Genomic DNA, 20,939 nt, shown 5'->3' with positions numbered 1-20,939 from the left:
GTCAATCATGTTTTAAAGCAAGAAAGGATATTCCTTAACTATTTTCAACAAAGCATAGAGATTAAATAATTATGCTGTTTTGAGTAGACATATAGTAATGATTTGAACTGGTTTGTTTTCTCAAAAATACCAGTATTATATTTGTCATTGAAAATTTTGTATTTTCAAAAAAATAAAATAAAAATTGTATAATGGCAGTACGCTCATTACTATCAATTCCTATGACACCTCCTATCCAGAATGGCCAAACCTGCTTTCCTCCTGTTATTTCATGGCTATTGCTTATAATATGATCCTACTATAGGCTGAATGATTAGTTTTAGAATTTGTTGCCTACGGAGGTATTTTTCCTTTTCCATAACTGAATGCATGAGAACTTTGAAAAAGAAATTCTGCATCAGAAAGTGAAGAATAAATTCTTATTGCACTTGGTTTTTAAAATTCTAACCTTTACTGAGCCTTGGCTATACACCAAGTGTACACATATATATAGCTCACTAAATCCTCACAATAGCTGGATGAGTTGGTGCTATTCTTATTCTACAGATGAGGAAATTGCGGTGTAGAGAGGTTTAATACCCCAGCTGGAGGCCCTGAAACGCAACCCTGTGCTCATTATCCCACACTAACATTTCCACCTTTAGTGTTTGGTGGATTTTTGGCCACTAAAGTATAGCTGCTCTTTGTAAGAGAGGTTGTGGACCAGTGGGCAACTGTTTCTTGAGATTTTCTATTGTAAGAGCAGAGGAGATTATCTGGTAGGTTTGTTTAAGACTACACCCAAAGTCCTGAGCTCTCCCAGCTGCTATGCCTCGTTTGGGCAATGAGCTATGTCACAATGATGAGACTAGGATGTGATTACCTTTCTAAGTTCACGTTGTTTTCTCATCTCCAGAGTGTAAGAAGTAACATTTATTTGGTACCTATCACGGACTTTATACACACTTTACATATTTTATTTAATCACCCCCAAAACTCTGATATAAGTACCACTATTCTAATTTTATGTATCAGAAGAGTTAGATGAAAAAAATAACTTGTTAAAGGCCACATAACTAGTGAACATGAACCTAATTCTTTTTACTTTCTATCCATTGCTCTTGAAGGAGAAAGAAGAAAAGAAATAGAGGATAAGATGATGGAGATAGTTACAGGAGGCCCTACCTAATGAGTGTGCAGTGTTCTAACATCTTCAGGGCCACCTCAAGTCCTCTTTAGAAATGAATAAATATGGCTGGGCATTGTGGCGGGCGCCTGTGGTCCTAGCTACTTGGGAGGCTGAGGCAGGAGACTCGCTTGAGCCCAGGAGTTGGAGGTTGCTGTGAGCTGTGATGCCATGGCACTCTACCCAGGGGGATAGCTTTAGGCTCCGTCTCAAAAAAAAAAATGAATAAATAAATAAAATGTATTAAAGGAATTCTAAGAACAGTCAATGGCTAAAATCAAGAGCATCTTTAATGTGTCTGTTCTACAAATAACTTGATCACCAGCTGTGCACCAGGCTTGGAGAGAGGGTCTGGCAATAAAGCAGTGACTATTACAGGCTAGAAAGCAGACTAGAAGGAAATTAACAGGGAATGTGGTGAGGTTTAATAAAGGAAAGTGTAGATTTACACAACAAGAGGACACAATCTAATTTAGGGGACCAAGGCATTCTTCCAGAATGACATACTGTAATATTTAACATAAAACCAGAAAGAACAAGTAGGAGTTAAAAAAAATAACATTCATATGCATATCTCTTACTATATTGAATTGTTCTGATATTACATTAAAAGAACGCAAAGATGCTACCTTGAAATATTAAAATGTTTCACATGATATATAACAAGCACATTATAAAGCAACTTTAGGGATTTACAATTTTATTCTTGCTGCAATAAAATAGAAAATAAAGATACATAATAAAGATACAGGGACAAATCCTGATCTAAAGTCTGAGACCATGCCTTTGTGACTCATTGGAAATTTGGAGATAATTTACTGTCATCTAGCTGTCAAGTACCAAGCAGTGGGTATGAATCATAGAAAGGTCAATGTAATTTTTGAAAGGAATTGCTCCAACCAGAGCACACACCCTGAGTGTAACCAAGTATATAAATCCACCTGAATCCTTTTTGCTGGTGTCACTGTGTGTATTGAATGGCTCTTCTTACCAAAAGACTACTGGAATAGGATGACCACTTTCTAGATATTTTCTCCATTCAAAAGGAGTTTTTTTAAAAGTCATGATAATTTTAAATAAGGGCTGAGCTTTTCAAAAACTCTCCACTTTTCTTCAGCACATTGCTGTAGACACTAAGTAGCTTATCATACAAGAGGTGTCTACCACTCTAATATCTTTCCATCCCTCTCCCCCCATATCAAACCTATGAATGAAGTTCATGAAGTAAATCAGTTCTGCCATACATTTTGAAGGGCTTGGGGGGCTACTGACAATTACTATGTCAAGGACTATCAAAATAGAGTCTTACTTTCTCAAAGCTGCTACAGAGAGTCAATGAGACCATCCAAGAAAAGCTACCATATCCCTGAAGACAAACTTGGAACACAACTAAGTGTAGTAAATAGAACCAGATATCACAAATAATAATAATATGTTGCATTTAAAACATATCTTTGTTTCCTAAGATTAAAAAAGCTGACATTTTTTGAAATGTTCCAAGAAATCAAAGACAGATGCGACCATAACCTTTGTAATTCTGGCAAATACTATTCTGTAAACGCAGATTGACTCTTCATATACAGCACTTTTCAGTCCAAGAAATTCCAGATATTCCACCATAGTTCCTTGGAACAAAATTCCCATAAGGCATATGATAAAGGCTACATTACATCTGTCTGGTTAGCAAACAGAAATGTAGTGCCATGAAAGAATGTTGTGGGCTAACTATTCACAACTTGGGGTCCCAGATTTCAGTAAGCTTTCAGCCTGTGTATTTGACACAGAGACATTTAGAAAGATCAACAATATAGTAGAATTCCCTTCTCACCTTCCCCATACCCCACACCCCATAACTTGCCTTGATCTGGCCAGCTTAGAAAATTTGAGTGTTTTCTTTGGATTTCAGAAAGTTTACCCTAAATTGCTCATATGTCAAAAAGCTCCCCTTGTCAGAATGGGCATCAAATTTAGGCAGATTATCTGGGCCTCACAAATGAGTTTCATTGTGTAAATGTCCTAGGAAAGGAGAGGAGTAATATATCTTGTTTGGGTAGCAAAGTATGTCCAGCATTATTTTGAAAACATTAACTTTTCTTAGTTAATAATATTAAAGCTATATGCCAGGGAGAATCACATGGGGAATGACTGTTCACCTTATAACCTTAGGGGTCCCAGTTATAGTTATTGGCTTCTATCTATAAATTCTTTACACCTTACCCTAAGAGGAAACAAAACAAGTCCCAGTTAAAATTGTTAAACTCATTGTGGTGGCTAGACTGTGGGAACAAATAGATCAAGAACATAGAATGGTTTCAATACAATAAAGGCTTGTTTCTTTCCCAGTAAACAATCCATGCAATGGTTCAGGGGCTCAAGGTCCTCTCACCTGTGGTTCTGCCATCCCTTTGGGGAGCTCTTCATCCTACCAACAGAAAAGGACAAGAGAATGTGGAAGCCAACATCTTCCTTAAGGGTCTTGGTTCAAAAGTGGCACATGGTGCTTTTGCTCATATGCTGTTGGTGAGGGCTTTTGCTCATACGCTGTTGGTGAGGGCTCTTGGTGGGGGGGCACGCCTGACTGAAAGGGAGGACTGGGCACGGAGTCTAGTTGTGCACCTAAAAAGAAGAGAATAAACGACTTGGAGTTTCTGGCACAGTGCACACTCTGGCCACCAAATATTCATTTGCATCCTTCATTCCACGTACGGAACCACACAACCTGAGGGAGACTACTCAAAAGTTTTCTCCACTTAACTCAAAGCTAGTGTCTCTGTGGGATGCTCAGTCCTCTCTGTAAGCTCAGCATGTAGTCCCTTGAGGTCTGACAAACTTAGGAAGATCAAGGTATCTCTCTTCCTACCCACCACACATGCTCACACACATGCACACCAACACACACCAAATACACAGTGATAAGACTGGGCCTGGAAAAATGCCATAAAATGCCATTCAGAAAGGAATGAATGGGAAACACACAGTATCTACAGGCTGATTGCAATGATGAATTCATGCTGAGAAGGTATTTTTCAGTGAAAGAAGTTGTGAGAGTAGACCCTGGATCTCTATTGTGGGTGAAATGCTGTTGTCCATTGTTCTTTTGAAAGATCCTTCTTGGTTTGTTATTCTCCAGAACTACTTCTGCAACAGCCAGTCGGTGCAGTATTCAGAGCCTGTTTCTTGCTCATATGAGTTGATGGGCCGAAGTATTATTTTAAGGCTTAAACTATCAAAAGATTTAAAGATTGAGGTCAATCCTTCTTTGCCTTAGAAATTTAGTAGACCTTTGATCAATTTACACAGAGTCCATTTCATGTGCCAGTTACCATACCTAGTATCATTTCCCAGGATTGTTTCTAAGCCTGTGGATTTCCTTACTGAACTTTATAAAGATGAGAATTCTATCTTAGTCCATCACTTATATCCAGAATCCAGAACCTAGTATTTACCTGGCACAAAATCAGAACATTTGTTAACTATGTTAAATGCCTGACGTTGTCCTTACAATGTAATGGTGTTCAACATTTAACAATTGTGTTCAGCTATTAACATGCAGTGGGAAACTCATTGAAGTGGGAGACAGACTGGGGGGTTAATTCCAGCTTTTATGCTTTGTAGATGGTAATATTGTGAATGTTATTATATTTTTCTCATATTTTGATCATCCTCACATTGTTGTGTTTTATTTTTGTTTTGGAGTTTTTGCACTTTTATGTTTCACACCAATATTTACTTTCACTTGCACTTTAACAGTTTCACTCCCAATCCTTGAAAGAGAGGAAAGAACTAATGATGTGACCTAACATTCCGTGAGATGCTTTAGGGAAATTTTCAAACTATAATTGCTATAATGCTAATAGGATTTCTTAACAAGAGCCAGTTGGAGTCCAACCCAGCGTGATCCATTAAGCCACGGCTTCAGCGAATGCCATGACATTCTGAATACGGCCTGCTATAATTGGGTGTTACGTTTGGGAACCCTGTCCTAGTTGATGTTACTTTGGAAATTTATTAGTAAACACATAGTTATGAAATTTAACTGTTTGTAATGATTGTCACATATGTCTGATACCACAAAATACTCCAGGAGAAGCTGGAGCTGTGCAGTGTACAGTAGCACTTGTCTTTAAAATTTGGGAAGTGTTGGGGGTGCCTGTGGCTCAAAGGAGTAGGGCACTGGCCCCATATACTGGAGGTGGCAGGTTCAAACCCGGCCCCGGCCAAAAACTGCAAAAAAAAAAAAATTGGGGAAGTGATCCCAGACCTAGTGCACATTAGAGACACTTAGGGAAGTTTTAAAAAATACCATTGCCTAGACTCCCAGGAATCCTGATTTAAATTTAAAACTTCTCCAGTGATTCTAATTGTGAATCAGTGCTTTTAAAAGGGAAACATGCTATTGTAAGGGACACTTTAGCTCCTGTCACTAGAGGTGAAATAAAAAATGTTTGTAGCAATATAATTTAATACATGAAATCGTCACAGCCTTTCTCAGTCACTTTTTCAGATGCTAGCCATTTACTTTAGGAGGAGAGACGGAACTGGCAGTAGGGGTCGGCTTAAACGAGGCTCTGTGCAGCCGGCACAGTAACCCCTGCCCCTTCCTCTGCAGCACATCATGCTCGTGCAGCGCCAGATGTCTGTGATAGAAGAGGATTTGGAAGAATTCCAACTTGCTCTGAAGCACTACGTGGAAAGCGCTTCCTCCCAAAGCGGATGCTTGCGGTAAGTGCTCCTACACACCACCATAGGCCTTAGCCAGCTGGGAGCTGGGCAGAAGGCTTTTCCCACTGTAGTTGAGGCTGGGTCTGGAAGACTGACACCCAGGAGACCTCGTATGAGGCTGTGCTGTGCTCTAGGTGGTGGTGTCTGTGTAGCCTTTAACTAGATGTTTTCTCTTTGGTGCTTGGGCCCATTTTCTACTTAATGGTTAGGAAGACAAGCAAAATAAAATGAGGGGGGATAAAAGAAGAGGAGGTTGATTTTGAAATAGACTGAAACTTCCCCTTCTGCATCCAGGCAGCCTGAACTCTGATTTAAAACCATCTCTGGTAGATGAGGCCCCAACTCTAAGGCACGTAGCTTTGATTGCTCCCTTGGCAGCATGCCTGATGTCTTAATGATCATTTCAGCCTTTATGAAATTGCAGGGACATCTGAAGTCATGATTTCAGGCCTTAGTCATTCCAAAAGCAAAGGACAACCCAGCAGCTCTTATCTCAGTCTAAAAAATATACTAATTATTCCTCATTTTCAGTTTTCCATTCCAACCAATACAATAAACAACTAGAATTTTTCCAGAAGCAATTATCATAGAATTTCCTTAATCAGAAACCTGCAGTAACTCTCCAGTGAGTATGTTATGTTATGAGTATCAACTGTTGTTTGTCCTGACTCTATGTCTGCCCTACAACAGACCCAGGAATACACATGGCTGCTGTCTTGTTCTCCCACACCTGAGCACTGTGCCTCAGCTATGCCTCGGTAAACTTTCCAGCAGGATCTGCTCATTCCTACATCTGTACCTTAGACACCGCCAGCTATTTTCCCTCCCTGACATATGCAACCAGCTGCAGGTCTTTGCCTCGAGTCCAGAGCTCAGGCCCAATCTCACCTGCTTTTAGAAAACTTCTACAACCGAATCTAACCCTACCACAAATGTGATAAATTTCTGTGGGGAGAACCTTTTAGTAGCTCTAAGCCTCAGCTTCCACATCAAGAATCTCCGAAAGTAGTGGTGAGGCTTAACCAAGATAGACCGTGTGAAGCGCTTGGCACAGGGAAGAGCATGATACCCGAGCTGGGTCACCACTGTGTCTACGGCTGCTTCTCCATCGTTGGCCTGGCTGGCCTTCTCTCCAGAGTGTGCGTACGGTTCTACTCAGGGCCTGTGTGAGAGGAACACGGAAAATGCTGGGCTTCCATGATTATTTTTGTTTCTCTACTTCCCACCAGACCCAGAAGGGCACAAATCAAAACTCCATTTTAGTCCTTTTAGTTCCGTGACTCAAGAGAGATTTGCAAAGGTGGGAATATATGTAGTTTTCAAAAGCCCACTCATTTAAAAATAAAATTGAATATTTAGAAAATGTAAAAAGAACCTATATATACCTTCCACAGTGTAAACTGCAGAAAAGTAGAGCTCAGTAAACTCTTTTTTAGGTAGTGAGGATATAGAATATAAAGTCTGTTTCTCTGTATCACAGTCTCCAGGGATTGACTGCATGTTTTAAATTTATAAGAGGGACACGAAAGTTTATTTTTTATGGTTCAGAAACATTACTTTAGTGTGTGTTGGGGAAATGACCTCAAGCTACCAGAACAGCCCCAGGGAGCAGGGAAAACAGGCTGCGGGAGAGAGAGACTACATAGATTGTGTTGCCTCCTACAAACTGTTCCCTTTGTAACCAGGATAAATTGCTCCATCAGCTCCTGCTGTGAAGTAGAGGGAAAGGATCCTTCTCCTGAAAGATAAAGAGGGTCTCAGCATCTCCTTCTCCTTGGCAAGATTGGCTTGTTTTAAGGGTTCTTCACTGGCTTCTTATTGCTAATTTTTTAGCTAATTTCTTTCTCTTACTGGAATTATCAAAACTTAGACTACATCAGACAGAAGGAGGATCAGAGAATCACCACACACAGATGGAATACCTGTGGAACAGCCATTGTGCCCCTGTGCCTGTTTGAATTCAATTTTTCGGTTGTACCAGTGAATCAAATTCAATTTTCTACCTGTATCAATTGATAAAATTCCAATGCCACTGAGGCCATCAGTCATGCTCTAATGCTCGCAGCATGATGGCCTAGTGCTCGGCTGAGAAAATCCAGCTTTCTAAATACCGGAGCTTTGCACAGTTTCTTCCTCACCCATAATGTTTAGTTTAGCCTCATTTCATGGTTAGACATAAAAGGCTGCCATAAAAATGAAATGATATTATTGATCATTAATAAGACTAGCCACTTTGCACCCATTTTCTTTTTAACCTTAACAGTAGTCATCAGAGGTGCATATTATATCCAGCTTAGGGTAAACAGGCTTGGATGGGTTAAAGACTTGCTCAAGCTTGTTTGACTCCAAAACCTATGTTTAACTTGTCTTGCCAATATTTGGTCACCCTTGAATTAGATTTCTTGGACACTCTGTAGTTAAGCAGAGGTAGAATAGATAAGATCTCTCCTGTTGCAATCACAACAGAATTTTACTTTCTTAAATTCAGGACACTTAATTTGAGAAGAGTTTGCTGAACATTTGCCTAGGAGACTTGGGAAGTTTGGGGACTGAGAGAGGATATTTATCTTAGTCTGTCAATGAGTTTTTGCAGAGTTAGTGAAAAACTCAAGCAGACCAATTGCATGGACCCATATTAAACACACACACATTGATAATATTCTTGTTTTTTATTTTTTAAAGAAACAAGGTTTCTCTGCCACCCAAACTTCAGTGTGGTGGCAAGATCCTAGTTTACTACAGCCATAAATTCCTGGGCTCAGGTGATCCTCCCCAAGGCTGGGATTACATGCCTTTGAACCATGCCCAGCTGATACTTGTGTTTTCATCATAAAGGCTCATTAATCCCTATATTTGGCATGAGGAGGTACAAATTGAAAATATATTTGTGATATACTCTGTGTTTATAGAATCATGCCTGACACCAGAGAAGGAAAGAATAGTTTCTGCTCTCAAAGATTCTACAATCTAGTTGGGAAAGCAGGATATTCATTCATGAAGGGAGAAAACAAATGAAATCATGTTCTTGAAAGTAGTTAAATAAAATGATTTCTGAAGTCATAGCCATAAAGTTCTAGAACTTCAATGTGTTCAAAACTCCATGGTAAGGGCCTAGGGAACATAAACATGGGATTATATTGTATGAATTGACCCTGACATATCCTTAGGAACTCATGGTAGCAGAATGAGCCATTAATCTTTTATCAGTATTTAGATTAAATAAATTGGTGGCAGAGCTTGGTATAGAGCAATGTGAGATAATGCCCTTCTTGTTGTGTCTTTTCTTCATTGGTTAGGCATTGTGGGTTACAAGGTAGGGCACCTCCCTGGGGGGAGGAAGAAGCCCAGAGGGACAGTTTTGTCCATCATGAGCAGCTGCTTCAGGTAAAACCTTTAACCCCAACTATTCCTGGGCTACATTCCTTTCCCCGAGAAGCCAATCACTGACATGTTTTTCAATTGTAGGAATATTCAAGGTATCCTAAAGCTCAGGGCTATAAGACTGCACCCAGAGACTTCTTAGCCAAAGAAATCTTACTGCAGCCAGTGAGTGTTAAATGTCATTGGAAGTGTGAAGCAGAAAGACAGAAGGTGTTCTGGGTTAGCAGAGTCACGTAAGCAATAGATCATAGGCGTGTCATGTAGTTTTAAGTTTACAGTTAATTGAAAGCTAATCATTCAAACCCTAAGCCCTTTAATAGTTGCTGACATAAATCTTTCTAAAAATTATTTCATAACTGACCTTTTCTTGCTGTCTTGGTGTCATCATTGTGTATCATTAACTGTATTGTATAATTTGAAACATCAATATCCTTAAATGTCACTGACCCATGTTGGCTTATTTGGTCCTTAACTGAAAGTACCTAGTCTGTAAAGCAATTATGGTTAGTTATGCCCACAAAATCTAGACTCAGTTATCACTGCATCTGCCTCTTGTTATCCTTTTTAGGTTTTCTACTCTTTGTCAGAGTGTAGCTTTTGGAACCAAAATGCCTATGTTCAAAGTCTGATTTATTCAGTCCTGCTGTGTGATCTCGGACAAGTTAGTCTCTTCATTCCTCAGTTTCCTTATGCATACACAATGGAGAAAAAAATAGAGAAAACAGCACATACCTGTATCACACAGGGGTGCTTTCAACTAGAGAAAGCACAGTAGCAAGTGCCTATATTATTTATTGTACATTTATTGTTGTTTCATCAAGGAGTCTGGAGGTAGCAATCTTAAGGGTCCTTCTACAGCTTTATGTCTTTGCGGATCCCATGTTTGTTTTTCAGCTCTGACATCTGGCTCTTCACCAGATGGCCTGTAGTCAGGAAGAAACAGAAGGGAGCAATTCCAACAAGCTCTCCTCTCGGGCCTGATCCTAAGGATACAAATGTTTTCCCAAAGCCCCTGCTTCCCAGCATTCTTGTCTTTGCATCTCCTTGGCCAGAATTCAAGTCACAAGGCCAGTTTTGTCCACTGTGGAGGCTAGGAAACAAGTATCCAGGAGAGAGGAGATTGTCATGACAGTCTCAAGCCAGGAGTGATTGGTACATAGGATACATTTAAAATTGAACAATGGTAGAGTCCTGTAAACAAGAGGAGTGATAGTTGGAGAGGCAAAGGACAGTGTCAGCCACACTATGAATGTAAAAGGACTTAATCCATGTATTAGGAAAATGTTTTAGCCAGGGCCTGGAACAGAGCAACATGTATATTAGAAATCATCACTGGCTGGGCATGGTGGCTCACACCTGTTATCCTAGCATTCTGGGAGGCCGAGGTGGATGGATTGCCTAAGTTCACAGGTTTGAGACCAGCCTGAGCAAGAGAGAGACCCTGTCTCTAAAAATAACTGGGCATTGTGACAGTTGCCTATAGTCCCAGCTACTTGGGAGGCTGAGGCAAGAGGATCACTGGAGCCCAAGAGTTTGAGGTTGCTGTGAGCTATGACACCACCATACTCTACCAAGGCAACAAAGTAAAAATATCTTAAAGAAAAAAAAAATCATCATGACCACTGCCACTATTATTAGCACTTATACTATTATTAGACTCTTGCTTCTCAGTGTTTTCACAGATATGTCTAATTTTTCCTTTTTTCTTTTCTGGTCTTCCCGCTTTTCCATTCCCCCAGTTCCTTTTACTTCTGTTACGCTTCTTAGCTTTCACACCATCAAAGCTTTCCTTTCATAGCTAATCACCCAATGAAAGTGAGACCTTTTTAGTTGTTGGGCTAATAGCTAATAAAACACACACACATGTACATACACAATATGTCTACCATTTGGTTAAGTATTCTATATGCAATATGTTATTTAAAACTCATCACCATTTCATAGAAGGGAAACTGATGTTGAATAATGGGCCTGAAGTAACACAACAAATGATGATGATGGTGGTATGTCTGTTGGACCATACTTTAAACTACTGCTATATCACCCTGTGATATACTCTTTAATCTTTCAAAAAGTTGAGCATTATGCTAAAATTTTGTAAATTTTTTTATGGTTTTATAGTCTGGAAAATGAGAGGTTCAGATAGCAGGGTAAGTGGATTTTTTTATGTAATAAGTAATTCAAATGAATTAGTTTGCAGTAAGCAGTTGATGAAGAGCTTGCAATACTAGGCTGTGTGTTTTAAACTTTATCCTAAAGAAAACAGACATGGACTGTAATTTATTTATTACACAGCTAGGTTATGTTTGGGAACTTCAGCACCCTTTGGGACTATGTCGGAAGGTATGGAGTCTCTTTCTGGGAAAGTGTATATAGCACATTAGTTTGCAGGTTATTTCTGGGATTTCACGGAACTCCCCTCCCTAAAACCCATTCATGAACTCCTGAGATTAGAAATCACAAATTCCACTTTCAATTCAATTCAGTACTATATTAAACCTTTTCCCAGAGAATCTGAAGATGAGCTGATAACATCATAACATTTTTGTTCATTCCTTAATTAAGCAAACTAGATATAAACAACTCTGGAAAACACTTAACAGACCTAGAGAAAAGAACACAAATTTCTGTGTGTAGTTACTGCCATCTGCTGTCCACACTTAGGTAAATCCTAAATCTACATGAATTGTCTATTCTACTGGTAAATTCTTTGTCTTCTATTAACTCAAAATCCTTGATTTTTAATCCCTCATTTTGCTTTCTAAGTGGAATATATTGTGAAGCACTAGGCTGAACAAACTACAGTTTTATAGTCATTTTTAAAGGCATCTTTGTCTCTCATTCTCTAATTCAGCAGTTCTCAAACCCTGGGTCGTGTATTAAGGGCTGCGGCATTAGGAAGGTTGAGAACCACTGCTCTAATTTATGGATCTGTCCCACTTCTTTATTCCTTTGTTTCAACATTAATCTGGATCTTCATTTCTCCCCTAAGCTATATTTCACTACCTTTCTAGATTTTCTTTCTGCTTTGTATGACTTACCTCCATATCATACCTTGTACTCCCATCAGAAGGATCTCTTAAAATACAGTTCTAGCATGTCACTCTGCCTGCTTTAAATCCTTCAGCAGTTCCTTGTTGCTACAGGATTATATCTCAATATATCTTTTCAGCTACCTCTTTTCTTCATTCCTCTAGAACATACTGATAGGTTTTTAGCCACCTTCAAGCTACTCAAAGGTCTGAAGGAACACATTCTTCCCCAAACTGGAAAAAAAATTTTTTTAAAGTAAATAATTATGGCCAGAATGTGAGTTCTTAAACTTTGATTTACAGACAAAGTTAGGGTGCATGCATGTATGTGGGAATAAGAAGACAGAGAACCATTAGGCACTGGCAAACTATAAGTTTGTTGTATTGCAGCAGTATGGCCCAAGTGACTCAAATGGACCCCAAACAAAAGCTGTCAACATAGGGATGGGGTTAGGCTAAGAATTTGCAGAGCTACAGTAGTTGACAAGGCCAATCCAAAGAGCTACATTTGAGGGCAAAGGCAGGTAGCATGCACTTGTATTTTTCTGACCTCTGGCACAACAGATGCTCAATAAATCCTTTTGAATAAATGACATTTACAAAAGTTATATATGAATAGCTATAATACGTTGTTTCTGTTTTCATCATGCCAAACCAGAAAACTAAAAACCTTTTATGCCAGACGTACGGAATAAATCCATTCTTGACAAACAGGCTTGATTTTCATGTAGGCACCTTAGATTGTTTCCCATATGAATGGATAAGAGTGCTTCATACCACACAGAGATGATTATAAAAATCAATTTGCTTCACAAATCAGTAGCCTTCTCATATTCCAACAATAGTCAGGCTAAGAATCAAATCAAAGACACAATACCCTTCACAATAGCTTCAAAGAAAATGAAATACATGGAAATATACCTGTTACAAAGGATGTGGAGAATCTCCACAGAGAGAACTATGAAACCCTGAGAAAAGAAATAGCAGAAGACATTAACAAACGGAAAAACATACCCATACTCATGGCTGGGAAGAATCAACATTGTTAAAATGTCCATGCTATCCAAAGCAATCTACAGATTTAATGCAGTCTCCATCAAAGTACCACTGTCATACTTGAACAAATAGTACTTCATTTCATATGGAACTAGAAAAAGTCTGGAATAGCCAATTCAATTTTGAGAAATAAAAACAAATATAGAGCCATCAAGTTCCAAACTGTAGGTTATACTACAAGTCTGTAGTGATCAAAACAGCATGCTACTGGCACAAATTAGAGATATAGATCTCTGGAATAGAGAGAACCAGGTAGTCATATGTAGAGGACTGAAACTGGACCTGTACCTCTCACCAGTGACAAAGATTGACACTCACTGGATAAAAGATTTAAAGTGAAGACACAAAGTAATACAAATTCTTGAAGAAAGTATGGGGTAAATTCTTGACAAAACTGGCCTAGGAAAAGATTTATGAAGACAATCCCCTTATCAATTGCAGCAACACTAAAAATAAACAAATGGAACATGATCAAGTTAAAAAGCTTCTGCACAGCTAAAGGTACCACAGCTAAAGCAAACAGCCTTTGGAATGGGAGAAAGGCAATCTTTATAAAGTATCACAAGGATGGGAAACCAAGTATCCAACGTATGCAATACTAATGTGAAGCCAACATATAAACAACTACATGGCCACACAAAAGGAAAACACAAGGATAGTCTAGCAAGGAGGAGGAGGAAGGGAGACTGGCAGGTGCTCACCTAATGTGCACAATGTGAGGGGCTCAGCACACCCCCAGGTAAAGGGCCCAACCACAACTTGAACTTTACCTTAGAAATAAAGGCAATGTAACCTAAACATTTATACCCTCATAACAATCTGAAATTTTAAAGACAATGTTTGCTTCTTTAATTTCCAAAGGTTAATTTTACCTTTTCTTTTCTATTTCAGTATTTCTATTCAGAAGCTTTCAAATGAATCTCGCTACATGATTTATGAGTTCTGGGAGAATAGCAGTGTGTGGAATAGGTAAGCTGTGGGCAAGGCTGATTTTCTGCAAATCCAGGGAGGTGGCAATATACATGATATAATTTTAGGATCTGTACGGAAACTCCAATCCATTTACCTCAAATTAAAACCTGTCCCATTTTTCCCATTACTCTGAATCTAGACTAAAATCTTACTTTATGGATTAGAAACCACTTCCCTCTTGAAGTCCAAATACTTTTGGTAATGGTCCCAATTTGAGTCTTACTGCTTTAGTGATTCTTTCAGATAAGATTTAAATAGGGGTAATAAGTGTCTAAGGCAGGTGGAGGCAGTAGTGGAAGTGGAGTTAAAGAACAAAAAGGGCAGTGCCTATGGCTCAAATGAGTAGGGTGCCAGCCCCATATGGCAGGTTCAAACCCAGTCCCGGCCAAAAACTACAGAAAAAAAAAAAAAAGGAAGAAGAAGAAAGAATAAAAAGCTTTACCTCCTTTTCATAAGATAAGCTCTCTGGTTATTTTATAATAAAACTACTTTTAATTGTTAAGATCATCATAGCTAACACTTTCTAAATGTGTTAAGATGATCATAGCCTAACACCTTCTAAACACTGCAAATAAAAAGGAAATTTAAGTTATTGTTTGGCAAAATTTCTTTGAAATTAAAAAGATCACTAATAGTATACACATACTGTATATACTTTTTAAAGGGTATGAAAGAAATTTTGCTATCTTGAGATTAAAATCACAGTTCCAGGTGATTTTAAAAGATACAGACTACTAGCTCTCTAAAAAGTCCATGTGTAAGGTGTTAAACATGGTAATGAAAATAAGAGTACCTGGAAATTAAGTTGATACATATATCACCTGAAAGTTCTATTTGTGTTACTATTTTGAAAGCACTTTGTGCTATAATAAAGGCAAATGACACCAATAGTATTTTGGGCATACAAGAGAGCCTTAGAAACAACTAATTCAACTCCATGCGTTGAGGTCTATACTTTCAGATGATTTTTTATTTCTTTTTATTCTCTAGAAGTAGAAAAAAACGTATAGTCCCTCTTCTTAGCTATCCTGTTTCTTAAACATCCTGACTACCAAAATAATCCTCTTTTCAGCTTATTGTTATCCTGTTTGAAAAACTTTTTTAAAGTTTCTGATGACAATTATTAAATTACCCCAGAATTTTTAAGGCTATAAAACCACTAACAGAAGTCTACATCTAGGCATTTACTTAATCCAAATTACCCAAATCCCTTCCACCTTGATTGAACTCTGCACCACTCTATTTAGAAATTCTGATTGTAAATAAAATGCACAGTCATAACCTATAATTATTTATACAGGCACCTTCAGACAAATTACAGCAAGACATTCCAAAGAAGTAACGTGGATTTCTTGGAAACTCCCGAACTCACATCTACCATGCTAGTTCCTGGTAAATATTCTGGGTTCACAATGCTTCTATGTGCTTTTGTATTGTTTTTTCCTTCTTAAAAGATAGTATGTTCACCCTCTACTTTATCAGTGGTGTTCTTTATTATTTCTTTATATATCTTACAATTTGGGGCAGGGCAAGAACAAAGAGATCCATATATTTGTTCCATTGTCTTTAACCCTTGGTTGACCAGTTGACCCTATTTGTATTCCTGGCTATAATGAACCTACTATTAATCATTTGCTGATCATCATTTTAACAAATTTGAGGTACAAGTCAAATCATAACATTTCAAAATATTCAAATGCTTTACCATATTGTAATTTAGTATATTGAATACCGTTTGAAATAAGTGATCTATAGACTAGAGATTAGAAATCTGTTAGAACGATTTTTATTGTAACAGCTGTTACAATGATGCAAGGGTGAGTAAACTGTATGTAGCCTTAAGACCACATGTGGTCCTCCAGATCCTCAAGTGTGGCACCCCTTAATTAAAAGAATTTTCTCTATAAAATTTAGATTCACTCAAAAGGTGGTACTCAAAGTTCAGAAGGTCACATGTGTCCAATGGCTACAGGTTCCTGGCCTAGTTAGAGTATTGATATGTGCTAGACAATGGGATTACTGTGCTCAGCCTATAACCGGCACTGATTAAGCTTCAATTATGAACAAGCATTGTGTTGGGAGCTAAGAGAGTACAAAGTAAAAACACAATTCCTACCCAATAAATGCATTCTGTCCAGTTTGACAGAAATATTTGTAAAGGCAAATGTTTGTAGAAAAGAAAAGAACCCAGCTCAGGGCACAAAATAGTAGTTACTATTAGAGGTAGTATGTGCTTTGTGGACTTAAAGTGATTACTTCTTTAGTTTTTAGAAAACGACTTGAGATAGATCTTAAAACATATGATCTGTATAAGTAAAAGTGGTACTTTGATAAATTCTAGATACGAAGAAATGCCAAGTGTAAATGTGCTTGGCTTATTGGTGCCTTTGGCTTGTACATGGCACATGTGGACAGAGAGGAGAAAGGGAGAAATGAGGTTAAAAATAGCATAATGAGAAGTCTGAAAAGTAATCTGGAGGCCTCTAAGGTTTTTGAGAGGAATCATGACCTACTCTAATCAGTAATAACTGATACAAGGAAGAGATGTGGATGTCAAGGAGAAAAGAGATTAACCAGGCAGGGCAATAATTTTTCTAGGCCAAGGAAAAAAAACACCTGAACCAGGAGCTAGCCAGAGTTTGGCACTCCACTTGCATATACAATTTTCAGGAGTTAATTGCAAGATGATGGCTAAAGCCTGGGACTGGTGAGAAAGTATGCAGATAAGAACAAAATAAATACTAGAAGTCTAGGGAGATGTCGTTCTTTAAAACGTTGGTAAAGGGAGAAAATGGAGACTGAGAGGAACCAATCAGAGGCAGGAGAATCAGAGTACTGGAGTATCAAGGAATCCAGCGGAGGAGTAAAATTCAATGATACAGTGCACCAGAGATTGGGAGCAAGGAGGTATAGTAGAGAGCCACTGAAGAGAGTGGGACAGGAAATTGCACTTGACAAGGTCACTGCTCAAGAGAACAGTTTTAATAAAGTGGTAGGAATTTTAAGTTGGGAAGATTTTGATGAAGTGGGGAAGAATTGGAAGGTGAAAAAGCAAATTCTGAAATTAAAGGTAGGCAAGGACATGAGAGAAATCAGATGTGAATACTTGCAAGTTGGCTGGCTCAGTTTCTGCCTGAATTCTAGTTATGTATTTACTAAGGAAAATTTTGTCTAGCTTAACAAATGGTAGAATTACGGAATTTCTCTTGCTGTACAGCCCAAATTTAATCCTCAAATAGAAAAGCCATCAATATGGTTGAAATTTCTCATGATTCACAATTTGATTCATGCAATTTAATCTCGGATGTACCATAGCTTGAGGAAAGGTGCAGCAGAGGTGCAGAGAGAATGGTAGCACAGGCTAGTATGACACAGACAGCAGTGACTGCCTTCAAATTATCCAAGAAAGTTTTACCTTAACTATTATACTAGGCTTGAACAATGCAAATGGGGAGAAAAGTCCTAGAACCCAACTTGTATAAATGACTGCTGTAGCCTGCGTACACAGAATGCAAGAAAGTGAGATCCATATCTTACTTACCATAGCATTCCCTGCCCTAATGCAGTACAGGTACAGTGTCTGGCACACAGCAGCAAACATTTATTAAATGAAGGCATAAGAATTTTGACTTCATCATAAAGACACTGGTCTGCAGTCATGGAACATTTCCAAGAATTCCTGACACTTGTAATTTTTGTGTTTGCCATCATACCCATTTTCAACTCTCCCAATCCTGAAATCAGTGGTTTAAAAATGTAGAAAGAAAGGAACAAAGTTTTTATTGGTGTCTTGAGTCTTTCAGGAGAAAATCCCCTGAATAAAAATAGAGTACAAAAAGATGATAGAAAGAGAGGTTAATGAGTTATCAGTAGGGAAAAAATGCTATAGCAAGAATTGAAAATGTAAAGTAAGGGGGACTCTGGGAAGATGGCCGACTGGTAACAGCCCTTGTCAGAGGCTCCTGAGCAAAGGAAGAAAAACTGGACGGAATCAGAATCTATGAAGCCAAAGACAGGGAGCTGAACCCAGAAAGAAGTTCAGCAAGCTTTAAATCCAAGGAAGAGCATTTAAGAACACAAACTACAGGTACAAAGAGGGCCCCAGAACCGCTTGCTAGAGCCGCACACCTCCTGCCAGCGGTGGGTGGCCACAGAGGAGCCCCCAGCTCCAGGCAGGCACAGAACTACTTGCTAGAGCCACGTGCACCCCGCTGGTGGCAGTGGAGGAGTCCCCCACTCTGGGCGGGCCCAGAACTGCTTACTAGAGTTGCACACCCCTCAGGCAGCAGAGGAGATCCCGGCTCCAGGCTCCCGGTCTGGGCAGGCCCAGAACTTCTTGCTAGTGCCGTGGGCATCCCACGGGCAGTGGTGGAGGAGTCCTCCATTCCAGGTAGGCCCAAAACTGCTTGCTAGAGACACGCACATCCCATGGGGGCCAGCGGAGGACTTCCCTGCTTCAGACACCTGTGTTGGGTGGGCCCAGAACTGCTTGCTAGAGCCACACACAACCTGCGGGGTCATGGCAGGGGCGTCTACTGCTCCAGAGGGGCGCAGAACTGTTTGCTAGAGCCACATGTGTCCCACGGGCGGAGAAGGAGTTCCCTGCTCCGGGAGTCCAGATCAGCTTGCTAGTGCTGTGCGCGCCCTGTGGGCAGTGGCAGAGGAGTTCCCAGCTCCAGACACCAGTGTTTGGGGACCCAGAACTGCTTGCTAGAGCCACATGCAACCTGCCGGGCCACTGCAGAGGAGCCTACTGCTCTGGGCGGGCCCAGAACTGTTTGCTAGAGCCACGGGTGTCTCGCAGGGTGGTGGTAGAGGAGTTTCCTGCCATGAACTCCCATACCAGGAGGGCCCAGATCGGCTTGCTAATGCTCGCATGTCCAGGGGGCGGCAGCAGAGGAGTCCTTTGCTTCCCATTCCCCTGCCCCCTCCCCCCAGTTGCCCTGGCATGGCTAAACCAGGACTGATCCAGTCGGTGCTGTTCCCCTGCCCCCTAGTTGCCCCCCACCCCGTCACCCTGGCAGGCGAACTAGGACTGATCTGGTTGCATGCCTGCCCTGCGCCACTGCTGCTGTTCCCCCACCTCTCGGTTGCTCTGTGAGGCTGAACTAGGACTGATCTAGCTGCTGCAATTCCCCTGTCCCCGTTGCCCCAGTGGGGCCGAACTAGGATTGACCTGGCTGCGTGTGTTCCCCGCACAGCTGCTGCATCTCCCCTGCCCACTGGTTGCCCCAGCAGAGCTGATCAAGGACTGTTCCAGCCGCTGCTGTTCCCCTTCCCACTGGTCGCCCCGGTGGGGCCAAACTAGGACTGATCCGGCTGCTGCCATTCCCCTGCCCACCGCTCACCCTGGTAAGGCTGAAATAGGATGGCTCCAGTCACTGCCATTCTCCTGCCCCCACCCCGGCCTCCCTGGCAGAGTGGAATGCCGTTACCCTGCTCCCCCTGTCGTGCTAGCGGGGCTGTGGAGGACTGATTCAGCAGCTCTTATGCTCTGTGCAGCTGCTGGTGTTGCCCTGCCCACTGGTAACCCTGGCGGGGCTGAACTAGAACTGATCCAGCTGCGCAAGCACCCAGCACCATTGCTGCAGGTCCCCTGCCCCCCCAGTCACCCTGTAGAGCCAAACTAGAATTTCAAGAAATTATTCAAAAGATGTCTTAAGAATTCAACAATTTCAAAGATAAAAATGACCAAAGATTTTGAGATAAGAGGTTGCAGCCCTCAAGGATCTGAAAGATATAGTGAAACCGTAACAGAGTGGAACAGGCCGAAGAAAGGATCTCTGATATTGAAGACAAAGCTTTTGAATAAGCCCAGGAGTGCAAAGATCAAAAGAAATGGAAAGCAAAAAACAGATCTTTCTCTCAGAGAGCTCTCCTCAAGAAATCGGAAAGAGAGGAAGTTAACAACTTAATAGGACATCTCAAGGAACTGTAAAAGGTGGAACATTCCAATCCTAAATCTAGTAGAAGAAAAGAAATGACCAAAATTAGAGTAGAATTAAATGAAATTGAAAATAAAAGGATTATAGAACAGATCAATAAATCAAAAAGTTGGTTTTTTGAAAAGGTCAATAAAATTGATAAACCTTTGGCCAACCTAACCATGAAAAAAAGAATAAAATCTCTAATCTCATCAAAAAGAAACGGTAAAGATGAAATAACAACAGATCCCTTAGAAATTCAAAAAATCCTTAATGAATATTACAAGAAACTTTATTCCCAGAAATATGACGATCTGAAGGAAATCGAACAAAACTTGGAAGCATGCCACCTCCCAAGACTTAGCCAGAACTTAGTGGAAATGTTGAACAGGACTCTATCCAGTTCTGAAATAGCATCAACTATACAAAATCTCCCTAAAAAGAAAAGCCTGGGACCAGAAGCCTTCACGTCAGAATTCTACCAAACCTTTAAAGAGGAACTAGTACCTATATTACTCAACTTTTTCCAAAATATAGAAAAAGAAGGAATACTACCCAACACATTCTATGAAGCAAACATCACCTTGATCCCCAAACCAGGAAAAGACCCAACAAAAAAAGAAAATTATAGACCAATATCACTAATGAATATTGATGCGAAAATATTCAACAAGATCCTAACAACAG

At 40.0% G+C, this 20,939-nt stretch overlaps 1 protein-coding gene across 1 annotated transcript in view; it reads left to right on the top strand.

The window, feature by feature from the left end:
• Window positions 1–20,939, top strand: part of NECAB1 (N-terminal EF-hand calcium binding protein 1) — a 142,158-nt gene that overhangs the window by 117,289 nt on the left and 3,930 nt on the right. The window contains exons 10-12 of the mRNA XM_003782494.3: window positions 5,775–5,887; window positions 14,248–14,325; window positions 15,629–15,720. Of these exons, the coding sequence (XP_003782542.1) occupies window positions 5,775–5,887; window positions 14,248–14,325; window positions 15,629–15,720 (283 nt within the window). The remainder of the gene's footprint in view (window positions 1–5,774; window positions 5,888–14,247; window positions 14,326–15,628; window positions 15,721–20,939) is intronic.

Source organism: Otolemur garnettii, unplaced genomic scaffold (assembly GCF_000181295.1).
Source record: "Otolemur garnettii isolate 467f Iridium unplaced genomic scaffold, OtoGar3 scaffold00004, whole genome shotgun sequence".
NCBI classification, from domain to species: domain Eukaryota; kingdom Metazoa; phylum Chordata; class Mammalia; order Primates; family Galagidae; genus Otolemur; species Otolemur garnettii.
The sequence above is the reverse complement of the archived record's forward strand: the minus strand, read 5'-3'. Positions and strand labels throughout refer to the sequence as shown.